The sequence below is a fragment of the Eriocheir sinensis genome, chromosome 63 (genome assembly GCF_024679095.1).
Source record: "Eriocheir sinensis breed Jianghai 21 chromosome 63, ASM2467909v1, whole genome shotgun sequence".
In the NCBI taxonomy this organism is placed as follows: Eukaryota; Metazoa; Arthropoda; class Malacostraca; order Decapoda; family Varunidae; genus Eriocheir; species Eriocheir sinensis.
The window spans coordinates 11,109,559-11,137,058 of NC_066571.1; the positions used below are offsets into that span (position 1 = coordinate 11,109,559).

The window sequence follows — 27,500 nt, forward strand, 5'->3', positions numbered from 1 at the left end:
AGAGAACGGGCACAAGCTACTCCTGGTGAGATTTTTACAAGGGTCGAATGGGCTTGAGGTTATGGATCTACCTGGTTCACCTCTCTGTATCTTACTCTCTACTCTCTGCTCTTCATTTAGGGATATAAGTTTTCTTCGCTTCCTTCCCCTTCCAATATTTGCTGACGTCACTACATCTGCACACTTGAGGTTCTGGAGCTATCTAATTTGCCTCTCAGTCTCAATCCAATGCATCTGTTTTGTCGTTTTTTCTGGGGTTCATGAAAATTATAAAACATCCCACACTTGTCAGTAACCCCCACGTCCCCCCCAGGCCCAGGTGGAGCCCCGCGTGTCAACCATCGCCGGGGACATGCTCAAGACCCTTCAGCTCCCTGGCGCGGCGGGGGAGATCGGCAGTAAGTTCCTCCTGGTCACCTGTTCCTCCACCTCTTTACTCTGTACATTCTTGCACCGCGAGTGGCCAGTGCAAAGTTCTGATTATTTTCTCCTCCGTCGCAAAACTTAATTAGTCTTACACTGAAGTACTTTAGCCTTTTTACTCTTCCTCCTGTAAAGTCGGCATGTTTCTTATTTTCTTCTCTCTCTTTATCCTCCGAGCAGGTGTTCCTAAAGGTATATACAGTCATCCCTCAAATAGTACGGTTTCCAATAGTTCTGTTTTGGTTTTATGTGGATTTTCTAAGAAGATTTTTTAGGATTTTTAGATTTCCTGCTCATTGGGAAATTAAAAAATCCTAAAAGGTCTTCCATGACAATCTGTATAAAACCGAAACCAAATTATTGGAAACCGTACTATTTGAGGGACGGCTGTACTTAGTTCTAACATGAGATTCTTTAACATTAGCTTATACTGCACATCTGTGTTGCGTTTTCTGTTTAGTCCCCACCTAGATAGACACCTCTAGAGAGAGTTAGATAGATGCATTGACACATGTAGACAGCTTCTAGAGACACAGACCAACAAGAGACCAGCAAAAGCCACACTAAGACACTCTTAACAAAAACACCTCCAGCCTTCCCTGCAACCTTTATTACTTGAACCATGAGGACCACTAACATGTATGCATCAGTCTCAAATGATGTAAAGTTGCATAGACCAACAGGAGACCAATAAAAGCCACTTCAGTGACACTATGCCACCAACAGCACCTCCAGTCCTTCCTTCACTGTCTTGTATCATGAACATCGAGAACCAGAAACATTATACATCACCCACAACTCTCAATGTAAAGTCGCACAGACCAACAGGGGACCAGTAAAACCCACACCACTGACACTGTATACCCACCAACAGCACCTCCGATCCTTCCTAGAGCCTGTCTTGTATCTCTTGAACATTGAGAACCAGAAACATTACGCATCACCCACCGTCTCAAATAATGTAAAGTCGCACAGACCAACAGGGGACCAGCAAAACCCACACCACTGACACTATATACCCACCAACAGCACCTCCGATCCTTCCTAGAGCCTGTCTTGTATCTCTTGAACATTGAGAACCAGAAACGTTATCCATCACCCTCAGTTATGATCAATGTCTCACGTGAAGTCTGGCAGAGCATGAGACTTTAGTGGCTACACGAGCTTGCACCATTCAAATTTGCGCTATTTAATAATGAAGATTTGGGCCGCATTACATGATTTTCGAGATAGTGCAGACCTCAAGGAAGTCTCTATTTTAGTCCATGGTTTGTAGGTACTATTTGAGGTCTGTTCAGCTCACTTTTTTTCTATTCTTTTTATCAATAACTCTTGTGCGTTACCTGTAAGCAACCATCCAGTGTCTCGGGCAATCTCCAGTCACACAAACCATTAGAGTTATCCATTATTGGCTATCAAGAGATCAGGTTTAGCTTATAATCATGTACTTCATTGCTGCGCCTTTATATGGGAGCATGAATTGTGATCTTGGACACATGGAGTGGCTCTGTACATGCACCAAGGCAACATTACCACACGCAGGCTGCCCATAACACGCCTCCCAGCAGAGTATCAGTATGTAAATCCTGGACCCGTGGAGTGTCTCTATACATGGAACAATACAAGGCAACATTACCACATGCAGGCTGCCCATAACACGCCTCCCAGCAGAGTATCAGTTTGTAAATCCTGGACCCGTGGAGTGTCTCTATACATGGAACAATACAAGGCAACATTACCACACGCAGGCTGCCACAACATGCCTCCCAGCACAGCATAGCATAACATGACATCTGCCCTCACGTCACACGCCCACCCTCATACGAACACGCATTACTCTTATGTTCCTCACCTGTTCCTTAACGTTAAGTTCTCGCAAGCAGTTTTATCATGGAATGCATATTTTCTTGTGATAATAGTACTCATAGATGATTTCACATTTATTTTCACAGTTGGCATGAATGTTACTATGTAAAAGTTACTTACTGTGCATTAAAGCAAATAAGTTGAGAAGTATTGCGATGATTTGTTAACTCTTTTTTTTTAATGGCGGCTGTTACATTGTATTCTCCATTTTTGTGCATATCTTTCAGTTAACTCCCTGCTTCAGAAAGGAGTAATTACAGGTGAGCCTCATCGTCACGGCGCTCGGCCTCAGGGACAGGGACGGACGTCTGGGGCAGGGCAGCGGCGTGCGGGTCTAACCTTCACTCCACTGACTTATTGATCCTGATTGACCGCTTATAGTTGAGAAAAATATAACAAAGGAAAAGGGGCGGGGTTGACATCGCAGTTCCCAAGCAGTATAAAAAGATCCACTGTCTCTACAAGGGTATTAAATGTAGAATGAAAGTAGACAGCTTGTGGCCTTTGCCTTCACTCCACTGACCAACTGACCATTTATTGTTGAGAAAAATATAACAAGGGAACAGGTGCGGGTTTGCCATCTCGGTTCCCAAGCAGTACAAAGAGATCCACTGTCTCTACAAGGGTATTAAAAGTAGAATTAAAGTAGAGGGTTTCATCAGCCCCTTGCCATTGCACATTGTGGCAGTGTTTGGGAAGGAACAGAGAAGCTGTAAATAAAGCTTAGCAGGGCTTCTGAAACTACATGTCGGGGTCAGTTTTATTTGTCACAAGAGGGCCATGAGATTCCCTGTAAAGACATTGTTGTTGAAGAGACCATAAGTCTACTTATGCCCCTGGCTGCCTGGTGACACACTACTTTGTCAGGCATCATACAGGCAGGTACAGGGAGAGATATCTAATTTATGGGGTCAGTTTAGGTCATATACAGTAACTCAGAATTTGTCAGTCCGCTTCTCAATGTTGCCATCCAGGCCCTGAACCCGTTCCCCTGCCCCGGACATCCATCCCGGACGTATCTCAGCCGAGGTCAGCCAGTGCCCCACTCCCCCTTCATGACTCCACCGCATCTAGACAACAATTTTGCATTATGTGTTTTTTTGCCCATCATCATGTTTGTGATTTTCTGCCTGGAGATTTTTTTCAACTCCTCAATTTTTTTCTATAGATTGCAGAGACGAGCCTGACACTCAGCATTTTCTGTGGATATATTTTTGTGATGCTGGATTTTTTGAGGCCCTCTGAAGTGTTGTTTTCCTGTTCCTGGCGCTCCTCCACCGTGTCTCACTCGTCCGTCACGTGTATCCTCTGTCCGTGTTCAAAGACATGCCTCTCCACATGAGCTGTTCCCTGTTGTGCTTAATTTATGTGTTGCTCATCATGCTTCCATTTGCATATCATCAGTTTGCTCAAGAGCAAACACTCAGTGTGTCAGCAGACATTGTCATCATGCACACGAGTCCGTCACTGGTCAAGAATGTGAAGTACTCAGTGACTTGCTTGTGTCCTATACCTGAATAGAGCTGAAAATAGTACTTGGTGATTATTACAGACAGTGTTGTGTCTGTCTGTCAGTCTGCACCTTGCTAGTGCTTGAAAAGAAGGAATAAGTTTACAAACTATCAATGAGTGTAGTAATGAAAGCATAATATGTCTGGTGGTGTGTTGGTCTCCAGTGCCTGAAGACCATCTCTGAGGGTATCACCACCATGATCTATAGACTTGCCTTAGCAAGGCATCTCTTTCATCTCAATAACAAAAATGCAGTAATTTTCTTCCATTGTATTCTATTCAGGGATGCTAATGCTGCCTTTCACCCACCCAGTGTACCTAAAGCGCAGCAAGAGCGAAAGGGTGCGCCCCAGGAACTCTGGCGAGGAGGCCAGCCACAGTGTGGTGGGTGAGACTGTGGAGCACATATCCCCGCGGCCACACCACCGCCGCCTGTCCATGGGCCACCACCCCCGTGCCTCACACCACAGCACTCCACAGCGCCTCACCGTCGAACCAGAAAACGGCAACTTTGGTCTCTCCACCTCCGACGTCAGCCTTGACTCAAGTAGTTCTTGCAATCCAAGTTACAAGTATGGAAACCAGGTGAGTAGGAAGCTGTGCTTACAGGCAGCCAGAGCAGTGCGTTTGGCTAGCGGGCAGCACAACAGTTAACCAACAGTAGTTTGATCTGTTCTATCTCCCCTGCTCCTGTACTCTTCCCCTCCGAGAGGGTAAAAACACTAAAATTCTGACGTTGTTACTCTAGTATTGTCTGTCCTTTCCTGTACATGTGTTCCGTGCACCACCCACTGTTCCCTACCACCAGACAAATACACTACTGGCTGCGTCGTGACTTCCATTTGTGACACATCTGCACCCGGTACACACCCACCTGAAAAAAAATTTGCCCCTATTGTGGTTACAGGTGTCTTATGCGGGTGGGTACTACGGGTACCCCGTGAGTCAGGGGTACCCGGCAGCCGACCGACACAGCAGAAGGATGCACCTGGTGGTGCCGCGGGGCAGCGGGGGAGGAGAGGACACCCTCGGCATACAACGAGAGAAGGTCGACCGAAAGACGTCACTGCCGAACTCCCTCGACAACCAGCAGCAAGCCCCTGAGCCCAAGCCAAGGTAAGGGGGCCAGGGCCAGGGAGGTGTAAGGTAAGGAGGGGGCGGCCACATCCACCACAAACACATGGTCACTGTGGAGCGGCCACAACACTCCCACCGTGGGTGCCCACACTCAATGTTTTATCTGCCATTGACAGTTATTAAGAAGTGTGTACAAACACAGCTCCCACTTTCCTTCATACTTATACAACAGTAAGGTTAATTAAAATGAAACAACACTAAATTTGTAGTCTCAAACTTGAGCATTTTAAATTCAGGAGCTTGAGAGCTTTACTGTTTTGTCTTGTTGTCCTGAAGACATTTTATTGCCTGGGAAGGAATCTTGAAACAAATAATTAGCAATGCTGCCAAAGCCTAGTACAAGTCATAACATAACTGTCCTTCCATCTGTGATTTCACTGACTACCTGCAATGAATTGAAATTTTAAGTCATGAGTATGTCCAAACCATGTCAAGTTTTATGTGTGGGGTGACTGCCGGCCGAGGAGGAGTGGCGGGTAAAGTACTATGCATCCAAGGAACACAGGTAAGGCCAACAAGTCTTTTCTGGCAGCGAGACATCTCGTGTCCTGCATCTCTAGAATACAAGTTGAAGAGCCTTGATTCCATGACAAGAGCTCCTGGAGGCAAACTATATAACTCATCTCTACTCAGTCCTAAAAGTCAGTGATTGAACTTGCAAGGCACAAGTGAGCACTGTTCATAGTTTACCAGACACACCAAGAAGTTCACTTGCCAAGGGTTGTGTGTTAAGGTCATGCCAACTGGGACCAAAAGCTTTAATCAAATTTTGCTATTTTCACCTTCACTCTATGAATACGAAGAACAAATGTAGTTCAGAATAAAGCATCAAAATTCCAACCTCCTCTGGGAGCACAAAATTATCAATACTTGCCATTGATAAGTTTTATTTTCTTAGCGTGGCAAATAAAACGCTTGCCACCTTGAGGGCTGCTACTCTGGAGGCCCTCGGAGCTTCCCTTTGGACCCTTTCATCAGGTTGTGTTCATCAGTCTGTCTGCCGCACTCTCATTAGTTCTCATACCGGGACAAAACACTACTTGAGATAAATGAGCCAAGATGTATTAAATAATTTTATAGACTTGTCAAACAAATGATAGATACTTCCTATATTTTGACACTCATTTTTGTACCTAAGCTCATTTTTCCAGAGTAGTATTTTTCCCTTGTATGAGTAGTGAGTGGTGCCGTGCAGGGCCTGGTGGATGTAGTGTGGGTGATACTCAAGTGTTGTTTGCCTTGCAGCAGCCTGTCGCCGTCGCGGTCTGTGTCCCGCGGCGCCCTCAGCAAGCAATACTCGCTGCCCGCCAGCGCCCGCAACACCCGCTACATGCCCCGCCACCGCCACTCCTTCCGCCACGACCGCCCTCAGTACCAGCACCACGAGCACGCCTTTGACCACCCACACGTCCGCACCCACTCCGCCTCGCTGCATGCCCCTCACGACCACCGCCCCCACGTCTCCCGCGAGCTCCACTCCCCGCGCCACGAGAGTCCCCACCGGCCACGAGAACTGCACTCCCCACGGCTGGAGAGTCCTCACTTGCCGCGGGAGTTGCACTCGCCGCGGGTGGAGACTCCCGTGGTGGCCTCGGTGGTAGTGGACGAGCCGCAGGATCAGCCGACGTAGGGGCGAAGAGGTCCTAGGGTCCTGTACGTCATCTATGAAGTAGACGAGAGCAATCCAGACAGCCACGAGGAGGCCGTCACAAGCTTCATTGAGGAAAGTGAGGAAATTTATCCCAACAAAAGCATAGAGTACCGCGGAGAGGATGCGGATGCGTACAGTAGTGAAAAAAGTGTTAGTGAGTGCCCGAAAGAGAGTATCAGTGATTACCACGAGGAGAATGAGAAGGAGGAACATCCCAGGAAAGGCAGTGATGCAAAGGACGAGAAAATAGATAAGTCTGTGCGAGAGAGTGTCAGTAGATACCGCAGGAAGAGCACCGGTGGATACAGGGAGGGAGGCAGTGATGAGTTTGTGGAGAAAAGTGCAGATAAAGCCGGCCTGTATCGGAGGAAGAGTACTGGCGGGTTTTATAAGGATGGAGGCAGTGAGGAGTACCTGAAAAGGAGTGTAGATGAGAGTGAAGGAAAGAAAGGTGAGTGGAAGCAAGAGGGTGGCAGCAAGAAGGATGAAGAAGGTTGCAAAGAGGGAGATGCTGAGAACTACCACCAGAAGAGTCCAACAAATTACAGAGAAGAACATGATGACAAATACCATGAAGAAGGTGATGATGAGTACCATGAAGCATACGAGTACTATGGCAAGGGTTCTGGCGAGGCACGCAGGGATGAGTACTATGGGCCTCATCAAGGGGACTATGAGGATGGAGACCACACTGAGTACCACAAAGATGATGATGATGATGATGGTTATCAACTAGAAAATGTCACTAAATATTTTGTAGAAAGTCCTCCTGAACAACAAGGGATGAGTCCAGACGAGTACATAATGAGTCAGGGTATGAGAAGGGAGTTTAGGTCCATCGAGGAATACATTATAAACACTGGTGTGAGGGAACAGCTGCCCGACAGTGAATATATCATGAACGAAGGAACAGAAATGAAGCTGCTGCCCGTGGACGACTTCATCCTGAGTGCCGGCGTGAGAGACCTGCACGCAACAGACAAGTTCTCAGAAAACACGGGCTCCAGTAAACTGCTGTCGGCCGATGAGTACCTTGTCAGTGCAGGGGTGAGGGAGCTGCAGCAGTCTGTCAAGGAAAAGCACATTGCCTATCCTGCTCAGCCCGAGGGAAAACTGTTGAGCGAGTACAATGTTGAGGTCCTGGAGACATCCTCGGAGAAGTACCCCGAGTACATAGTGATCTACGAGGAGGAGTACACGGCAGTCTACCAGGAGGAGTACACTGCGCTGTACCAGCAGGACCGCCCCGCGCCACAGCACTGCCTGCCCGACGCCCCCTGCCCGACGCTGTACCAGCTGCGGCCCTCGCACTCCAAGTTTGACGAGGCCTACCCCCACCAGTACCCGTACTATGTGGTGGAGTACATCAAGGAAATCCCAAGTCTGAACACTGATGAAAATTGGATAATGCCTTATGACCAAAAACACTAACACAGCAGCATGTGTCAAGATGAAGGAGGAAAAGGATGAGGCTTCCATTTTATCCATTGTAATAATCATTATGTTAGAGATAGTCACGGCTGTCTCTTCAACAATGACGGACAGTTTTCTATTTTGATGGTGAGAAACATGCTACCCTAACCAGTACTGATAGATTGCCTCTTCAGATCTCTAAGCCAGTGGTGTTGCCTTGTCCAGTTGGTGAAGGTTTTTGCCGAGTGCCAAAGATTGGAGGGAGTCTCTTAGGGAATGTTCTTCCTACACACCAGGAAATTAATATCACACTCTTATGAAGTAATGAACAGGGTAATTCAGCTACTTAGTCCTTCAGTACTCCAGGCGGTGGGCGGCGTTGGCTCCGAGGCGTGTGGGTCGCCAGGCTCCGCGGCACGATGCAGTCTTGACCTTATGACGCTTGTGTTGGAATTACAAAATGTTGATTTATCGTGATGAACCAAAGGTCATGTAATCTAGTTTCATAATTAATCGTTGATAATTGCATTGAAAGAGAAGAGAAAATGCACTTGTTACCCTTCACATCCTATCATTTTCTAAAAAGATACACTAATAGTATTTCAGGAGTGACAATGTTTTCTATCAAAAGATATATTATTGGTAGGCTTATAACATAAAGTTAGTCTTTTGATAATAAAGTTCCCTTCAGGACTAGCATGGGTCTATATGATGTGTTTTTCAGGGTGATTCAATTAGCATAGGTGACAGCGGCAACCTCGCGTGGCTCTGTCAACAAGTTCAGCGTCTGCGGGTCAGCAATATTCCCAGTCTTTGTGAGCCGAGAGGTGAAGCTGTGCTAGCCACTGTAGAGCTGAGGCCAGAAAAACAATAGTACCACGTCAGGCTTTTGTAAGGTGTGTGCGTGTGTGTGTGTGGGTGTGTGTGGGTGTGTGTGTGTGCAGGCAGGCATGGATGCACGTTTGTGTGTGCTTGTGTGTTCTGCATGTGTGTGTGTGTGTGTATGTACATGTTTATATGTATTGATTTATATTTTCACCTCATCAACTATCGAGCTTAGGAGTCATGTTCAACAAATATTTCTGAAATTCTCTCTCTCTCTCTCTCTCTCTCTCTCTCTCTCTCTCTCTCTCTCTCTCTCTCTCTCTCTCTCTCTCTCTCTCTCTCTCTCTCTCTCTCTCTCTCTCTCCTCCATAACCATACCACTATGAAATAAGTATCATTGTCACTTAGTTTTCTAAATTAGTCTCTGATGCCAAAACTCTTTTCCTCTTCAGGATTACATTACAGGGTAAAAATGGAATCACTTTGACTATTAGATTCAATTACTGATAACTAGATTTATTTCTTATCTTCCCCTGAGAACACTCTAGCACACTCTGCTCTTAGCTCCCGGACGTTATCACACTAGTCTTGCGCCATCCCTTGACCTTCACTATTCATCGGACGTTTCCTCTGCATCACAGCAAACAGCAATGAGTTTGCACCTCTCTCCTCTCCTGCTCCTTCCACACGGCACTTCGTCTGCCCTGGCCATGGGGACACACTTGGGAACACGGCTTCTGTATACAGAGATTTGTATTCCTTAGATGGGTAGCGCCTATGGTTAGCAAAACTTACTCCCCAGTAGAGCTAAAATTTTAGAGTGAAAAGGAGGACATATGTGATGGTTCATCCATGTGTGTGTTCGTGTCATGTTTTAAGGTAAAAGTTTTTTGCACTGATGCAGAATACAAAGTCTATAAAATGATGATAAAGATTTTGCCTGATTTTATTAATTTATTGGAATCAGTGAGAAGAATGTTAGTGTTGTTGATGGTAGATCAACAAGCTCCAGGTACGCTTCTTCCTGCCCCGCTGTGTTAAGGTCTGTACATCGGAGTCCCCCACACTGTAGGCTGTTAGTTTTGTAAATACCTCCCAGACCCTGATAGGCATTAGGATTTAGTGTTTCTACTCACATCAGGAAACACCATGGGGTGCTGCCTCCTCCCTCCCTGTGGTGGTGGAAGCAATGTCAGGCATTCCCATCATGTCTCTCACTCTCGCTGAGTCTCAGTCCATGTCTTCTCGCTAAGGGTTCGTGCTCACCTTCCTTTCTTGGCCACGTGTATCTTGACCTCTGAGTGTATCATGGCATCATGTTCCCCTACCGCCCTCCCCGCCGCTGGTTCACTGGGCTTGAAAAGCTACTCTGCAACACGTGTGGAAGCCTTTGTTGTTTTGCCTGCTGGAGGCCTCGCCTGCATGGGGTGGACGGCCTGGGTGTTGCTGCCGCCGAGTTGTGTTAACGGCTCACAAAACAATTAAAGCCCCAAGGCAGTTCAAGGTAAATCTAGTCTTAATATAACTGTAAGCTTGCAATGTCATTTGAAGGATTTTTCTGGCCTAAAGCTTTGAATGTAAAGTACTATACAACACTGCATAAGATTAGAGAATTTATTATTAATATATATATATATATATATATATATATATATATATATATATATATATATATATATATATATATATATATATATATATATATAGTATATTTATGCTTACTTGCTGTCCGGTGGCCAAGACAAAGGCAACAAACCCGCAACCACAAAATTATTAACATATATAAAAATGCAGTTCTGAATCACCAGTGATGTTCATAAGCTGACACACATTTTACCCCATGCTTTTTACTGCAGTCAGTAGCATTTACACTGAATATAGGAGTCACCATCAGAGCATCTGTACATAAACCTAAGTACAATTAGTTAACTCATTGTAAAGTTTATAGGAACTCAATCTCACACCGTGTACATAGACTCTTTGTTGCGCCTGTATAGTTTGCAAGCATTAAGCATTGGTTTGGTTTTCATGAAGGCGGTATGGGAATGTGTGTGAGGGTATATTTAACGCTACATATATAAGTATTATATTGATGTGATATATCTCATCGTCGAGTGGTAAGAAGGGGCGCTGAAACTGCTGCTGAGACAAACTGGTCACAAGACAACTGCAGACTGTACATAGGTCGTGGCTTCCTTCCTAAGCGAGCAGTGAGGATGCGCACAGTTGTCTGCGCCAGGTCTAGCGCAGCAGCCCTTGTCTAGGCCACAACACACCCACCAACCCTGGATTAGTACTAAGGGGAGAAGGTCAGATCAGAATCAGGTCATTCTAGAGAACTTCTGCATGGTTGGTGATACTTTCCACTGTTGTTCCCTAAGTGAATACATAAAACAAATTGCTCACAGTTTTTGTTTTGAGATTTGCTGCTTGCTCTCAATACAGCAGATGCAAAACAGTGGAAAATGTTGCCTTTTGTACCAGTGTTTGCAAGCCAGGCTCCTGCAATACTCAAGGGTAAGGTTTCACATGCTGTCCTGTGGGAGTTGCCTCTACACAAACCAGTAATTCTAAATGCAGAATTCAAGACTTTGGTAGATCATTTGTACTCGTCCAGTGATGAAAGACAGCGGAGTAAATCAAGATCTAGTCAGTAGACACTAACGACTGCCACTAGGTGCATAGCGTTTTATATCCTTATGCACGACGGAGTGGTCTTTTATATTTCCCTACAGCAAGGTGGCACCTACTGACAGGCCCAGGGAGACCTGCTCTTGTCACCCACGGTTACCTCACAAGGAAAACATGCAATGGCCCAGAAATAATATGGATTCATTATGTGGTATACTTTTTAATTATGAAAGTTTAAGTATAAAGTTGCTCAATATAAAACATTTTTCTGTATTTACATATTGGTGAACCCCTGCAAAATACAGAGTTCCAGAGACCATTAGTACCAGTAATATACCAATATGTTTTCAGCCATGACCTAAGACTAGAGGCTAACTACCCACTACCTTTCCTTTGTTATCAGGCAGCACTGTGATGCAGCCAGTGTTGCCTGCCCGTAGCTCCTCTGTAGACTGTACAGTGTTCAGTGATTAAGAAATTCAAAGGACAAAATTCTAATCATGAGAAAGGTTCATGCTGTAAGGTAGCTAACTAGACTGCCAGTACCAGTGTAGTGCCTGGTGAACACACACACATACACACACACACACACACACTGTTAAGTGCCAAATTCCAGTCAACACCCCCCTCCCCCCTCACCCTCCACTGTGCCCCCAGCATGAACCTCCTCCCCCCCCCCCCCCAGCTGCCCTAACACTCAGTCAAGCACAGGATGATCAAGTCACCACTTCCACAACACATTTTGTCCAGTCACTAAATAATGCAGTTGTTTCCATAATATTCCATTGGCACAAGTTATCACAGGGCATTAGAAGCTTAACAAGTAGTATCAACGTATACTAGTTTGTTCAATTACATATCTAATACTGCTTTTTTATCAGATACCATTGGCACCACGAGCTATTATAGGCAATTACATTTCAAATAAAGTATTTTTCAAGCCTAAATTATTTTTACAGGGTCATGAGAGAGAGAGAGAAAGAGAAAATGGAGAAGGCATATAGTCACCAGCAACAATGGAGAAAGTATTCATATATAACAGATTATAATTTTTGTAGTAGAAGGGGTAGCATAATTCTCCTAATGTACAGATAATATGAACTTATTTTGTAATATTTGTAAATCTCAGAAGGATATAATAATACTGCTAGATGTAGTGAATGAAAACTAACACACTCTTGGAGACTGGCGCTGGAGGCTGTGTCTGGCTGGGTGGGATAGTAGAGATTTGCGACTCAGCACTAACATGGGCCACTTTTGAGCCCCAGACATTGGGTGAAGAGGGACAAAGAGGGTGGCTTGGGTGTGTTTGCCAGCTTGTACTCACCCTTCCAGTCACTGTATATATTGACGGTAAAGTTGGTGCCCCAAGGCTCGGATATGCTCAGTTGAGGAGTAACTTTGACTCCCTTAATATGTCAGAGAAGTCAGTATTAGTAGAAGTAACAACAGTATTATTAGTAACAGTAGTGGTGGTAGTAGTAGTAACCCAGCAGAAAAGTATCTATATAATAGTTGACCTCCTAAACTTGGCCTTGAAAATAATCATTATAAAAATTTCAGTGTTTCTTCGCGTATATACGGTTGTAGTCTTGCCAGGAAAGAAATACTCCGGAAAATTGAGCTGGAGCAAGAAAATGAACGGTTGTCGAGATAGAGATTGCTAGGCACCCTTTACTTTGACAATGGTTCAATTTCTTAGCATCACTCAACTTTTCAGGGCATTTTTCTCCTGATATGAATGCTGACTGGAAGCGTTGGTAGGGACTGGCAAACATTCCAACCCCCAGCCTGGCATTGTTCCCAGTGCAGCGCATCTCCATTGTTGAAGAATATTGAAATCCTGTTCTGCAGTCATTAGGAATGCAACTTTTGTAAGATAGTTCTCTTGTCCTTTCCCTTCCCTCCTCCCACCATGCAAGCCTACACTGGTGGCCCAACACTTACTCCCCGGGTCCTGCCTCGTCCCTCGCTCACCAGTAACTTATTCATGTGATGTGCCTCCATTCCCTCGTCTCTATGTTCATGATAGCTTCCCTCCCTCAGCGTTAGACAGCATTTACTGTAGTGACGACAGTTTTCTCACCTCTCCCCGGGCAAACCGTAGACAGCAGCAAGTCCACTTATTAAAACACCTCGTTTGTTTGCTTTGAGACGACTGTCAAGTTTTACATAAGGTTCGACTGATTTTTCCAGCTCCACCTCTTAAAATTTAATCCTAGTTAGCGAATTTTGTGTACATAAAATAAAAATGGCATAGGTGTTTATAAAGAAATGTTTTGATAAATTTTTTCAAGTGAACTCATCGGGCTGAGGAAGGGCTTAAAAAAGTGGTATGTGACTAACTTGTTACACTTAATTTGCACCTTTGTGGTGGAGCGGTGCTTGTGACACCAGCCAATCAGCATCCTCTGTCTAGAAAATTGGTGTGTGTGTGCATTAATATATATATATATATATATATATATATATATATATATATATATATATATATATATATATATATATATATATATATATATATATATATATATATATATCGTCTCCCAAAAATGTAACGCGTAACAAATACATCCGACGAAACAGGAGTGAGTTGTTGCACGACGTAAATTGTTTCCGGCTGCTTGAGTAACATGCAACAAAGTGTATTATAATCAAACAGAGGTGTGTAGTTTCACCAAGCAATGTGAGGCTTTAGTTCCCTATCAAAGATTATGGCTTCAATGTTTGTGTTTCCATAACCATTATTTCCTAGCAAAGTAAATTCGTTACCTATTGATGACTATTAATAACCTCGAGAAGATCCCCAGCTGAACATATTAAGCATAGACTTAAGCTGCACCCCGCCATGGCCCGTCTCCATCTCCTCGGGCAAGTATTTAGGCTTTAGAAATAGACCACATGTTTTACCCCTTGCCCAAAACTTTAATTGACTGGCCTGAACAACACATCTATGACCTTATCTCCACGTTTCAAGAATGTTAGGAATAACGATCACTAGAATCTTTCCTTACTAAATGAGCGGAGTGTGTATTCCACCCTCAGAAATATTGCACCTTATGTTCCTTGCCACTAAAATCAAATAGACTAGTGAGCAACACATCTATGCCCTTATCTCCATATTTCTGGAATGTTAGCAAATATCAATCAAAGAAACACTTGCATTATAATCTTTCCTTACTACAGACGTCCCTCAAATAGTACGGTTTCCAACAGTTCAGTTTTGGTTTTATGTGGATTTTCATATTTTTTAGGATTTTTGAATTTCCCAATGAGCAGGAAATGTCAAAATCCCTAAAAGATCTTCCATGACAATCCGTATAAAACCGAAACCAAACTATTGGAAACCGCACTATTTGAGGGATGTCTGTATATTGCACCTTCCTTGCCTCCAAAAATAAATTAGGAGCCTGCCCTGAGCAATACATCAATGCCCTTATCAATGTTTCAGGAATGTTGGCAAAATATTCACCAAAGAAACACTTCCACTATAATCTTTCCTTATCAAATGACAGGAAAACATATGCTACCTTCAAAAGTATTGCACGTTTTATTCCTTGCCTCCAAAAGTTAACTAAGGAGGCCGCCCTGAGCACTACATCCATGCATACATTGTCCTTAGATTTAATCCTGTGGTTACTGTACATACTTGTGGAAAGGTCAGTCGCTTAAAACTCTCATAGAAAGTCTGAGGATAAAATTAAACCCCTGAGAAATCATATAAAAGTTTGATTGAGGATTAAATTGAACTCCCTAGATTATTAGTAGTAGTATTAGTATATTGCACAAAGCCATGCTATGCTCCAGTGAGGAATAGATTTAACCCCACAGAGAAGGAGAAGCAGTGACTAGTTAACATGGTGATGATGGTAGTAGTAGTAGTAGTAGTAGTAAAAGCTGTACTACCTATATAAAATGTCAACCTTGGCCATCAAAAAATCATTCAAGTATCTGGCTCTAACACTAATAGGCAGTATATACAGTGGAAAGTACCTTGATGCCAGAACAACGAGACGCATATCATCCATCACTCCCTTCTGATGAACCGTACTGGCAGTGGCGTCCTTGGCCTCAGCAGCATGGCCCACTCCTGCTCCGGGGGGTGGCTGCTGGTGGCCTGCACTCGGAACTTTAACAGCAAGCGGCACAGACCGACATAGAGGTCTTGTTCAGCAAACCTCCGACCTGGGAAAGAATGAACTATGCAGTGGTTGTAGTAGTAGAAGGTATAGTAGTAGTAGTAGGAGGAGTAATAGAAGTAGTGGTAGTAGTAATAGTAGGTATAGTAATGGTAGTGCTTTCCTAACTGCATTCCCTTACAGCATTATAATCAGCACAATGTTAGAGGAACCTTCCCTCACATAGCCCACAGGTAAGGGAAGGCAAGGCACAAACCTGCACACATGCGAGTGCCGATGCTGAAGGGGTTCAAAACGTAGGGACTGACTGAGGGTGCACCGGCTGAGTCCCGGAGCCAGCGGTCAGGAATCAGCTTCTCGGGATCCTTAAAGTAGTGATCGCTGCGCAGCCACACGTAGGCGTTCAGGTCAAGGTATGTCTGGAAGTGACCAACTCCAGTGATTTGAACCAATACATCATTGAGAAGATTAGTACGAAATTCCTGTGAAACACTGTAATATGTAAAATCAGCTAACTGTCATAATTTGGAGTCAATGAATTATATACTAAAACAACTCCTAGCCAACTCTCTCAGTGCCAGTTGTAGCATGAAAGTCACCCAAGACAATGAGTGAGGTTTAAGATGGAGTAGAGTTTGGCATGGAACACCTCATCACTTTCTGGAAGGAGAGTGGTGAAGATACTAGTTAACTCATGCAATAGTAAGTTGGACAGAACTGTTCCTCACCCCGGCAGGTATGAAGTAGCCCCCGAGAACCATGTCTTTCTGTGGCAGACGCTGGACAGACTCACCAATCGGATAGAACCTGAAACGAAATTATGAAAACAAATAAAGGACAGTGTTTGTGATATTACACTGAAAACTTGACTATCACATGAACTATAAGCATGGAACAGGGAAGGGCCATGATGCAGCACCCAGGAGAAGGCTGAGAGATGATAAGCAATGGTGGTTCTCCTGAAATGCTGCCACTCTTCATTTTATCAATATTATTACTCAGCTGATGAAAATAATACAATCAGGCTGTGAAATATACTAATGACTTATTCAGTTGGTAGATGAATAATTTGATGTAGAAGTACTTGTGTGGGAGAGACAGACAGACAGACAGATACTCGTGATGGTGGCAGGCAACGTTGCCAAATTCTCGTACACTGAGCATTGCATTTATCATTTTTAGGCTCCAAGACTCTCGTAACCACACAAATAACGATAGGAAATTAAAGTTAGCGTTAAAACTGTTAAATATTGATGGGTTTCGTTCTCTTTTGCTGTAGTTATCGGTCAGAAACTACAAAAATGCAATGCGCTGGGTACGATAATTTGGCAACGCTGGTGGCAGGATTCATTTGACAATTCATAAACACCATTTCAAGCAATACTCATCAATGGCTGTATTCTTCTTGGGGGAGGATTTCCTTGATGCCAGGAGGAGCTGAGGTTCTGAGGAAGCTGCACCCATTGATGTTGTGCCAAATCATACTTTTATTGGACAACTGCAGACAGGCAATGCTCTGAAGAACTCACCTGAACGCCTCCTTGACAAATGCTTTAAGGTAATGCAATTTGTTGATGATGTCCAGGGTGATGGGTGCCTCAGGGTCAACATGGGTCTTGATCTCTTGGTACAGCCGCTCCTGAACATCGGGGTTGAGGGCCAGGCAGTGAAGGTTTCCCAGGAATGTCGGAGCCGTCTGGAACATGAGATGATTAAATGATATAGTCAATGAAAATAAGCTACGGGGGAAATGAATAAATCTTGGTGGAAAAAGTCAACCCAAATAAGACTATATGTAATGTGGTTGACTAAGGAAGAATTATTTTTAAGTATTGATTTTATGAGACTATGTATGGACTGTCTCATCAACGTCCATGCACAAAGCTCTCTGTCTTACTGTGGAGAGGCCATCCGAGAAGAGCGACAGGGTGATGATCATGACGTCATTGTACGAAAGCTCCTTACGAGACATGAGGTAGGTCAGGAAATTGTACCTCCCCTTCTCTAGCTTGTCCTCAGCCATCAGGGCTCTGATTTCCTCTATTGCATCATTGATAAACTTAAACGACATTCTGAAAGTAGAGGAAGAGGAGGAAATATGAGACAAAAATAATATGTATATGCAAATGAAAATATATTATCAGGAGAGAAAAGAAGAGAAGACAAGAGGAGAGGAGAGAGAGAGAAAAAGTTAACAATGAAATCCAGCAAACTCTTACCCATAGAAATAGTCCTCAAGCTGATGTAGTTTTTTGTACTTTGGTGTTGCAAAATAGCGGTATAAGCGGAGGGAAAACTTCAGCTCTGCAGATAGCTAGAAATTTAGCATCAATGTAGTTTACAGTGGCAGCTTAAAGTTCATTTTGTAACATAAATGGCAAGATAAATGGATGCTTACTACTTAATGTTTGGCAATAATGAAAACTAAATGAACAGCTGAATTTCTATATTGATCTACAAGTCACAGAAAATATTATATTGAAGAAATTATATGAAAAAATTATACCATACATGGAAATAACCCAGAGCCTGACTGCTTGAGGGTCATTTTATAAGATGCAAGGTGTAAGATGTGAAGAATTATAATGTATATCTAAGTGAATGAATGGCTAACTATCAATAGATAGTTAGATATATGTATGGATAGTCAGAGATACAGAAATGCACATCCCAGCACCTTGAAAATCTCTATGTTAGTCTCCACCAGCCTCTGGGCCATGGCTTCATCAGCGCCTCCGTCCAGGCTGCCAAGGGACCTCTCAAAACAGCACATTCCCGCAGCTGATGAAAATAATACAATCAGACTGTGAAATGATGAATAATTTGATGTAGAAGTACTTGTGTGTGAGACAGACAGACAGATGCATAGACAGACAGAGACAGATAGACAGACAGACAAATTTTACATTACAAAATAGATTGAAAGAAGTGAGCCAGTCCCTGAGTATGAGGAAGTGGAATTAGCAATGGTAGATATTATGATGCAGAAATATTTGTGTAGAGGCTGCAAAAGAAGGTAGTTTCAATGTGAATGTTGGCAAGAGCAAAGGGAGTCTGAAGCACTAACTGACTGCAACAGCCATCAGGGTATACAGGATAAATAGGTCTATATGTGAGGTAGTTTTAGCAGGTCCACAGCCAAGGGGAGGCACTAAGGGGCAAGGGTTCATATTCTAAGACACTTTGGGTTCTCACAACAAACAATTCCAAAGGCCATACAAGAGATTAGTCAGGTTCTCATGAGTGTTTTTCCATTCACGGTGAATAAGCCTTGTCAAGTTATCAATAGGCTCATAAAACTACCCTTGGAATATGCCTTTACAGCCTCTACAACCTGTATAAAAGCCTTTAGAAATATGTGAGTGATTGTGAACCTATTAACCTGTCATGGGAAGGGAGCTGATGGAGGTTGCTTGAGTTTAAATATATTGGGTATGCAGCCATTAAGTCTCAGCCAGCTCAGGGAGGTGGACGCCCCTGTAAATAGTCCATAATTTCCTTACATTCCAGGATCCACTTTGCAAGGAGGTGGTGCAGGTTATGAACGGAGCCGCTGTCATCCACTTGTGTCATCAGTCTGTCCACTGCCTTGCAGGCCACACCGTCCTGCAGCGGGTAGTAGTAGCTTACCTCCCGCGGCCGAAGCATCATCTGCTGCACGGCATGTCTCAGCCGGTACCACTCCTCACCATTCCTGTGACAAAGGAGGTAAGACCATTGTAAAACTAAGGGCCACTTTCACAGTTCGCCAAGATGGGTTAGTAAGCCTCCAAATCAATACCAAAGACTTTGAAAATTCCATGTGTAGTGTTTTGTGTTCATATTTAAGTTGAGAAGAAATTTAGTATACATTTCCATTAAAAAAAATCACATTACTTCCAAGAAGCCTCCAAAGTGTCTGATTAAGAGGCGAAGATATATAACTTACAGATTTCCCAACCCAAGAGACATGTCCTTCTCCTGTCGATAAAACTGTGTGGTCTCCTGCAAGGGTGGAATGTGGGGCATCTTGCCATCACTCTCATACACGGCACGGATGTCCGCCGGGTCAAATATGTGCACGACGGTCTGTGTGCCGAGAACCTCCCTCACCACGGGCCCGTACTGCTGGTGTAGCCTGCAGACCTCTTGGTGGTAGGACGGGAGCCTCTTCAGTCCTGCAGGTATTCAGGAGCAGTAAAAGATTATCTGTTGCACATGGGAATGATCTGATTACTACCTTGTATGATTTTCAACAATGGTAAGAAAAAGACATTGCATTTAAAAATAATCATGTTACTCCATTATGACTTTGTAGAGTGAGAGGCATGACTGAAAACCTATTATAAAAGGACGTATCTTCATCAGTATGCTACATATCAAATATCATGTGCAATGCAATGTTTATTTTAACTAAAAAAAAAATAATAATTATTGGAAAGTTATGGTAACAGTATGCACACATAACTTGAATTTGTATGTATGGTCCAGGTGTCTTTATCACATACCAATTTTATAAGGCAGCAACGTTCCCAGAACAGGAACTCGTACAGGCCCTGGTATTGCCTCAAATGGCTTCACTGAGTCTCCCACAAAGAAGTCAGTGTTCACATTACTCAAGCACCTCACCAAGAGCCACAGCTGAAACACAGACATATGTTACTAGTGTGCACAAAGGCAAAGGTTTCACAAGTGTCAGTTTCTATTATTTATAGTCTTCAACACTACAAAACTATGGCTGTGCCGCTCGACCTACCTCCCTCCTGCCATTCCTCCTGGCCAGCACCGCTCGCCTTGCCTCTGCTAACATGCTCCTCTGCATCCTAAGAATCATCATGGCCTGACGCACCCTATTGACCTGGTGGTGCCCCGTGAGGCGGTGACGGGCGTGGTGGCTGGCTTAGGGGGGCACGGAGGAGGTGGCACTGGTCAACGTGTGTGTCCTTGGTCAGCAGGGTGGGCAAGTCAAAGGTTAACACGTGCAGGGCAAGGAATTAACTTCACAGGGATCCTCAGTGGGAGTGTAAGCGCTTGACAGTTGACACGTGACAGCTGCTGTGATGTTTGTTTACCTTCTTGCCTGCTGATCAGCTGATGGCCCCCCAGCTGATGTACCGTGACCTTTAACCTTGGTGGCTGGCTTGGTCAAGGATAATTATTACTCGTATATGCTTTCACTAATGGAAAATAAGTGATTCAAGCAGGAAAATAAAGAAATAAACCATGAAAAATACAATGCGATAGTGTCATATTGTGATGCCATTGAAAAGTAAACCGTGTGAATTAGCAGAAGAGAGGATCAAGAGGAGGAGGAACTACAGATCAATGAAAAGCGATACAGGTCAAAAGAAGAAAATAAAGAAAAAAAGAAGAAAATAAGATGACAAGTGGGAGAGCGCCGTTGTAAAGGCCTAAAGCTCCTCGCCTGCTCCTTGGTATACTTCTTCACACTTGGCAGTGATGTCGTTCCTGTACAGATCGAATGGCTTTAAAGTTTTCATTGACCAGCTCGATCAATTAACTCCCTTCGCACCTCCTGATATGTTCCAGCAAGATTGCAATAATTGGTTGTAGGCTCGGTGGCGGGTTGATGTCGTTATCTAATAGCTCTTCTTACCACTCATGACAATTAAGTCTCTTCACTCATATTGTTCTCTCTCTCTCTCTCTCTCTCTCTCTCTCTCTCTCTCTCTCTCTCTCTCTCTCTCTCTCTCACAGGATCTGTAGCCTACGTACTGTGTGTAAACTTTCATGTGCCTTGCAGAGCCATTATCAGAACCTCATTCCCATGATGTTATTATCATGAAAAGGATGTAAAGCATAATACCAAGTTCATTAACACTTTTATGATAACAATAGACTTAAATACAGTTCAACAACAGACCTTTAGTCATACATAAAATATATATATATATATATATATATATATATATATATATATATATATATATATATATATATATATATATATATATATATATATATGAGAGAGAGAGAGAGAGAGAGAGAGAGAGAGAGAGAGAGAGAGAGAGAGAGAGAGACTTATGTAATAATAATGATATACACTTGAGGTAACTCCTGCCCTCACCACACAATGCTGTAATAATACTTTCAACAACTACTGCGCTCATTTGTTAAAAAAAAGGTTTAATTGAGTTTCGTCCCATACATTCAGTCTTCACTATCATCCCTCTTCTCTCAGTGCCGGGCCGCTCCAGTTGCTCGATCCATGGGTTTTATTTTAGATTACTTTTCGTTTCTTTTGGATGGTGGATTATAGAGTTATTCGTCCCTTTTATTATCCTAGTAGCTGCCTGCCAACCCTTCCTCTAAGCCCTGCCCGTTCTCTCACCTGCGTCATTATCTTCATGGTTTAGGCTTTCTTTTCCTCACTCTGGATCAGCAGAAGTAACTTGGGTCAATCAGCAACAGCTCCAGGAATGGGTCTGGACTAAGAAGACGAGGTGACTGCTGGTGACTATTGTTCTAGGATGCATATGTTGGCTTCATGAATACATTGGCTTTCTTTGGGTTTTTCTTTCTACAGGTCTGCACTTTCTCTGATATAGGAAAAGTCCCATAATCCATATTCCACTGGCAAATTCACTTTATATTGCCTGTTTTCCAATTCTCTTGTTGCTGTGTGTTTATCGCGATGAGGTTGAGACATACAGTATTTTTCACCTCTGGAGTTTAAGTGAGTCGCCACATTTTGGATTGAAGGACTTAATTATGTTTCTTCCTCTATTTTTGGCCTTGATTTCTTCATTTCTCTGATTCTTCTCTTCTCCTAATATATTTCTTTAATTTATGGTCCTTATCTTTTTCCATACTCCGATTCTACTCCTTTTCATTTTTTTATATTTTTTTATCGCCGGGTTTATGCATCAAAGGAGGAACTAAGAACTCAAGAACCTGTTCAGAGATAACTAGCAATATTTAAAAAACTGTGAGATGAGCAGTAGTGAAGTTTATATATGTATCTCTGGTCATGGAATACAAGAATTAAGAAATTAACCGAAAATATATAATAGAATAAGAACCTGCTAAGTACTGGCGCTGCTATAAAATGTGAGCATCGTGGGTTAGGGAACAGACAAAGATTGAAAGTATTCCTAAGGTGACTAAGTATATGAAATGGACGTGGGAGGTCATCACATGCAGAGCTGATAACGAGTGGACAGCCAGAAGTACGAGTGACAGGCTATGTAGCTTTATGAACATCAGAAAAGCCTGCACTGCATGGGTGAGGTGCACGCAGTGGTGAGGGGTGACGGGGCCGTGTGTCTCTGAGGGGTGTGACGGGGCCGTGTGTCTCTGAGGGGTGTGACGGGGCCTGAACCAGCGTGTGTCTCTGAGGGGTGTGACGGGGCCTGAACCAGCGTGTGTCTTTGAGGGGTGTGACGGGGCCTGAACCAGCGTGTGTCTCTGAGGGGTGTGACGGGGCCTGAACCAGCGTGTGTCTTTGAGGGGTGTGACGGGGCCTGAACCAGCGTGTGTCTTTGAGGGGTGTGACGGGGCCTGAACCAGCGTGTGTCTTTGAGGGGTGTGACGGGGCCTGAACCAGCGTGTGTCTTTGAGGGGTGTGACGGGGCCTGAACCAGCGTGTGTCTTTGAGGGGTGTGACGGGGCCTGAACCAACGTGTGTCTTTGAGGGGTGTGACGGGGCCTGAACCAGCGTGTGTCTTTGAGGGGTGTGACGGGGCCTGAACCAGCATGTGTCTTTGAGGGGTGTGACGGGGCCTGAACCAGCGTGTGTCTTTGAGGGGTGTGACGGGGCCTGAACCAGCGGTGCTCAGGGGCACTCAGGCATTGGTGCGCCATTGGAAGAAAGGAAGCTGCTACTTCCAGTGCCTGTATAGTGAAACTCTTGTTGACAAACTTCTCGTTCATGATAAATAGATTTATTGAACCTTAGAAACCAGCTGAACAATATTTTTTTGTTTTTATTTGATGCCTTTTATGTTATTATTATGTATGGCAATATCTTTTCAAATATTGAAAACTTAGTTTTCATTTGATAAAACAATACTTGATGTCCCCTGAATATTTGATTACTCGGTGGTTTGTTGTATTATTCTTTTTTACTTTGATTGCAGAATTATTTTGGGAGCGTCAGAGTATTTATAGAAAGCTTGAAAAAAGCCACCAGACAAAAATTTTGGGCAGAATTGCTGTGATGAACTGGTTGGACAACATGTTGCCAAAAAGATCTGCCAAATTTGCTTCTTTGTAAAATATTTGAAGAACATATAGGAAGTTACATTTACCTTGCCTGCCTTCCTACACTCTATATACACGCTCGCTGGCTGGTCTTCCCCGAGGGGCGTGAACACAAGACAGTGAGTGGCCGCCGAGCTTCTGAGACACTGATCTGTTTGGGTTTGCTCAAGAGCAGCAGTGCAGCGCCTCCCTTCCTCGTCTGAGCGTGTATTGCACAGCAGTAGAACCAACTAATACTAACAATGCAGCAATGTCATATAAATATTACGAACAACAGTGAGAGACTGTCAAGACAACAGACAGAAAAAGCAAGAGTAACAACTGAGAGCAATGCAAATGACTATAGACTCAGTGATGCAAAGACGTCCAATATTTAAGTGTCCAGATCACTCAAGAAAATCTGAACCAGCAAGATGAAACTTAAGCATGCACTCAACCATGTCTGAGGAAAACCGGGTACGTGTTGGATGACTCGTGGTCACTAAGGAGCCAGGCAAGAAATGCTTGACAAACACTTAGGCTAATGGATCAGTGGAAATTTGGCAGATTTGTAGCTAAAACAAAGAAAAGGTTGACAGGTTGATGTATGGGGAGGGCAGATGATGAATAAATAGTTCTCAGGAGCTGCCATGTTAAGGTCACCCAACTGGCATTTTGCAGTCTCCTAACATCCTTGCCTGTCCCTGTGTACTCACTCTGAGACAGCACTCGGAGAACAGACTTTGTGGAAGAGCACTGCTGCACCTACGAAGGCAGTGTGGGCGAGTAGTAAAGGTAGGAGGAGGAGGAGGGAAGGGTATTCAGAGGAAGGACTTAACTAAGTGTAACGCTGCCAGCAGCCAGACTCACTCCTCATAAATTTGTACAGAAATCAGCACTGTTACCTCGGCCCTGTTGGACTCAGCCCCAGACAGGCACCAGAGGGTATACAGACAGCTGTGCCAGGCGAGAGTAGAGAGCCAGTTGATGCCTCACACAGCTGTGGACACGATAGATAGATAGATGATTCCCGCTGACCGGTAGACAGTGTGTGTATACTGATGCCATGTTGGGCTGGGTCACAAGGGGAGCAGGTCAGCAATGTCCTACGAGGCATAAGAAGATGTTTCGTGATGGCCTGCGTCGTGAGGGACCACTGGGATGGAGTCGCTCTTTCCGTGCACGGGGGGCGCGCCGTAGGAGGATGTAGGGGGCACGTAGGAGCCATGGTGGGACTGGCCATAGGACGATGCAGGGGGCGGGCCATAGGAGGACTGGGGCTGCACCACGATGGGCTGTGGCGCCGGTGGTATGAACCCGCCCTTCCCTCCCTTTTTCTTACCTCCGCCAAATCCTCCTTTACCTCCGATGCCTTTCCCGCCTCCAAAGCCACCGCCGCCGCCGTATCCTCCTCCACCTCCACCACCGAATCCTTTGCCCTTACCGACGCTCCCGAAGCCACCGCCAAAGCCGCCTCCTCCCAAGCCCTTGCCGACGGGGCCGTGGGGCACGATCGCCGGCCCCTGGGCATAGTGGCCGCCGCCGGCTTTGCCATAGTGTGCCGGGATCTCGTAGTAAATGTAGTCCGGGTAGTCTTCTCCTCCACCCTTGCCTTTCTCGTTCTCGTAGGTGACTGGCGGGAAAGAGGGAGGGAGTGAGGCAAGGCTGTGTCTCAGTAAAAGTAACAATAATATTAATAATGAAGAAAAAATATAATGATGATAATAATAATAATAATAATAATAATAATAATAATAATGATACTACCACTCTTATTACTACTACTTATAATAAAACAAGTAATAGCTACAATAAATGACAATCCTTTTTATGTACTTACAGAAGTCCTTGATCTTCTTGGTGGCCTCCTCCTCCCACCCCCGCACCGTGTCCTTGGCGTTCTTCCACCCCTTGGCTAACTTGGAACCGAAGGACTCCTCCTCCTCGTCGTCGTAGACAGGCACCGGCACGGCCTGGTAGGTGGTGTAGTAGTCCGTGTGGCCGTACGAGTGTCCCTGCTGGCCGTATGACTGCTGGTGCTGGCCCCCGCCGTACGATTGGCCGGACGGGGCATAGGAGGGGCCGGACGCAGCGTAGGATGGGCCGGACGCAGCGTAGGAAGGTCCAGATGCAGCGTAGGAGTGCACAGGGGCGGCGTAGGAGTAGGACGGCTCGTGGTAGGAGTCGTCCACGTTATAGTCAATGTAGTCACTCACTGCGGGTAAATAAGGGGACCTGAATGGAGAGTTCAGGTATATAGGAGACAAGTGCAGAGAGGCAGAAAAAGACTGGCCAAGGCAAAGAATAAAATGTCTTGAACCTGCTGCTCTCTATAAATGGAGACAGGAAGAAGTTTACAGGCAAGGTGATAAATAGTTCCCCTCGCGATATAATCCAAGTTATCGGAGAGGAGGAGTGCAGTGAAAGGAAGGGTAGGCTCTTTCACCGTTTACCAGTGAGAGGGATGAAAGAATAAAGATACTGGTCAGCTCCTGCACTGGGGATTTGGACAGCATAAGGGTAAGCTCAGGGCTCTATGGCTACTATGAGGTGTAGATGAGGAGGCAGCAAAATTAAGAATGATGATCAACAAACAATTCTGTCCAGACTTACCAAACTTGCTGAGCTTCTTGCCGGCGTCTTCGATCATCTTGTTGAACTGTGTGAAGGGTCCGCCCTTCCCCTTCCCTTTCCCCTTCCCCCCACCGCCGCCGCCGCCGCCGTGGATGGGCTGCAACACTGGCACGTACTGCGTCTTGTAGCTGGTGTGCGACAGGGTCTCTGGAGGAGGGTAACCACCTCCACCATAGCCACCATGACCACCACCATGACCGCCACTGTGTCCGCCATACCCGCTGCCGCTAGCACCCACGCCGCCGCCATCGCTGTAGCCTCCCGAACCGATACCAATGTCGTGCTGGGGTCCCCCGTAGACTGGGGGATGCGCTACGGCCTGGCCGAAGGAGTCGTAGCCGTCCTGTCCCACGAAGTGATGCAGCTGAGGGCCTTGGGACGCCTTGTCTGCCCCCGCGAGCGCCGCCGCCACAAGGGCCACCACCGCCGCCGTCACCACCTGGGAAGACAAGACAATTACATGGCGTGAGGGCCAGTTTTCTTATAGCATAGAAGATGGACAGTGGCAAAACATGATTATGAAAAGGCTCACAACACAACGCTCCTACAAAAAAATTATAACAATAATAGTGATGATATATATATATATATATATATATATATATATATATATATATATATATATATATATATATATATATATATATAAATATATATATATATATATATATATATATATATATATATATATATATATATATATATATATATATATATATATATATATATATATATATATATATATATATATATATATATATATATATATATATATATATATATATATATATCAGTCTGGAGGAGAGAAAACAGGTAGGCGGCGGCGCGGAAATGTGGCTCTGGTGGGCAGACAGATGAGCCGGGCTAAGGGCACTGACCCTACCCGGTGCCACCTCCCGCCTTCCTTCCTCCACCCCCCCCGCTCGAGCTCTCTCTCTCTCTCTCTCTCTCTCTCTCTCTCTCTCTCTCTCTCTCTCTCTCTCTCTCTCTGCGTCGCGGCAGTGGGGAGCAGTGGCACTCTTGACCCAGACGAGCCCAGGGCCGCGGTCTAGGCCAGGGTTGTAGCGAGCACAGGTCGCGAGTCACTG

At 44.6% G+C, this 27,500-nt stretch overlaps 4 protein-coding genes across 17 annotated transcripts in view; 1 reads left to right on the plus strand and 3 right to left on the minus strand.

Moving 5' to 3' along the window:
- Window positions 1-6,586, plus strand: part of LOC126987036 (uncharacterized) — a 107,181-nt gene extending 100,595 nt beyond the window's left edge. For 2 of the 4 annotated variants that reach the window (XM_050843685.1, XM_050843687.1), the window contains 5 exons: window positions 314-398; window positions 2,517-2,549; window positions 4,115-4,386; window positions 4,709-4,917; window positions 6,184-6,586. In XM_050843685.1, coding sequence (XP_050699642.1) covers window positions 314-398; window positions 2,517-2,549; window positions 4,115-4,386; window positions 4,709-4,917; window positions 6,184-6,568 — 984 coding nt within the window. In that variant the 3' untranslated portion in view covers window positions 6,569-6,586. The remainder of the gene's footprint in view (window positions 1-313; window positions 399-2,516; window positions 2,550-4,114; window positions 4,387-4,708; window positions 4,918-6,183) is intronic. The other 2 variants (XM_050843686.1, XM_050843688.1) reach the window with 2 other exon arrangements.
- LOC126987037 (probable cytochrome P450 CYP44) overlaps window positions 1-21,075 on the minus strand; it is a 24,685-nt gene extending 3,610 nt beyond the window's left edge. The window contains exons 1-11 of one of the 2 annotated variants that reach the window (XM_050843691.1): window positions 20,333-21,075; window positions 20,085-20,217; window positions 19,526-19,754; window positions 19,101-19,291; window positions 18,275-18,378; window positions 17,817-17,911; window positions 17,495-17,669; window positions 17,127-17,293; window positions 16,326-16,404; window positions 15,854-16,016; window positions 15,452-15,643 (exon numbers count right to left, since the gene is read on the minus strand). In XM_050843691.1, the coding sequence (XP_050699648.1) occupies window positions 15,486-15,643; window positions 15,854-16,016; window positions 16,326-16,404; window positions 17,127-17,293; window positions 17,495-17,669; window positions 17,817-17,911; window positions 18,275-18,378; window positions 19,101-19,291; window positions 19,526-19,754; window positions 20,085-20,217; window positions 20,333-20,413 (1,575 nt within the window). In that variant the 5' untranslated portion in view covers window positions 20,414-21,075 and the 3' untranslated portion in view covers window positions 15,452-15,485. Of the gene's footprint in view, window positions 1-11,662; window positions 15,644-15,853; window positions 16,017-16,325; window positions 16,405-17,126; window positions 17,294-17,494; window positions 17,670-17,816; window positions 17,912-18,274; window positions 18,379-19,100; window positions 19,292-19,525; window positions 19,755-20,084; window positions 20,218-20,332 lie in introns of those variants that run through there. The other variant, XM_050843690.1, reaches the window with a different exon arrangement.
- A 968-nt stretch (window positions 21,076-22,043) lies between these two features.
- On the minus strand, window positions 22,044-23,475 carry LOC126987039 (uncharacterized). 10 transcript variants are annotated; one of them, XM_050843695.1, is made up of 4 exons: window positions 23,357-23,475; window positions 23,246-23,319; window positions 23,024-23,208; window positions 22,044-22,986 (listed from the first exon to the last, which is right to left on the minus strand). In XM_050843695.1, exons 1-4 carry the CDS (start codon window positions 23,467-23,469, stop codon window positions 22,639-22,641), a joined length of 720 nt encoding a protein of 239 aa, XP_050699652.1. In that variant the 5' UTR covers window positions 23,470-23,475; the 3' UTR covers window positions 22,044-22,638. The 10 variants fall into 10 exon arrangements, with proteins under 10 accessions (XP_050699652.1, XP_050699660.1, XP_050699659.1 ...); XM_050843703.1 differs by having other exon boundaries at window positions 22,044-22,856; window positions 22,922-23,208; XM_050843702.1 differs by having other exon boundaries at window positions 22,044-22,856; window positions 22,922-22,986; window positions 23,246-23,469.
- An 871-nt stretch (window positions 23,476-24,346) lies between these two features.
- The window catches only part of LOC126987038 (uncharacterized), an 8,471-nt gene continuing 5,317 nt past the window's right edge, over window positions 24,347-27,500 (minus strand). Inside the window, exons 2-4 of the mRNA XM_050843692.1 lie at window positions 26,392-26,851; window positions 25,619-25,993; window positions 24,347-25,411 (exon numbers count right to left, since the gene is read on the minus strand). Coding sequence (XP_050699649.1) covers window positions 24,885-25,411; window positions 25,619-25,993; window positions 26,392-26,851 — 1,362 coding nt within the window. The 3' untranslated portion in view covers window positions 24,347-24,884. The remainder of the gene's footprint in view (window positions 25,412-25,618; window positions 25,994-26,391; window positions 26,852-27,500) is intronic.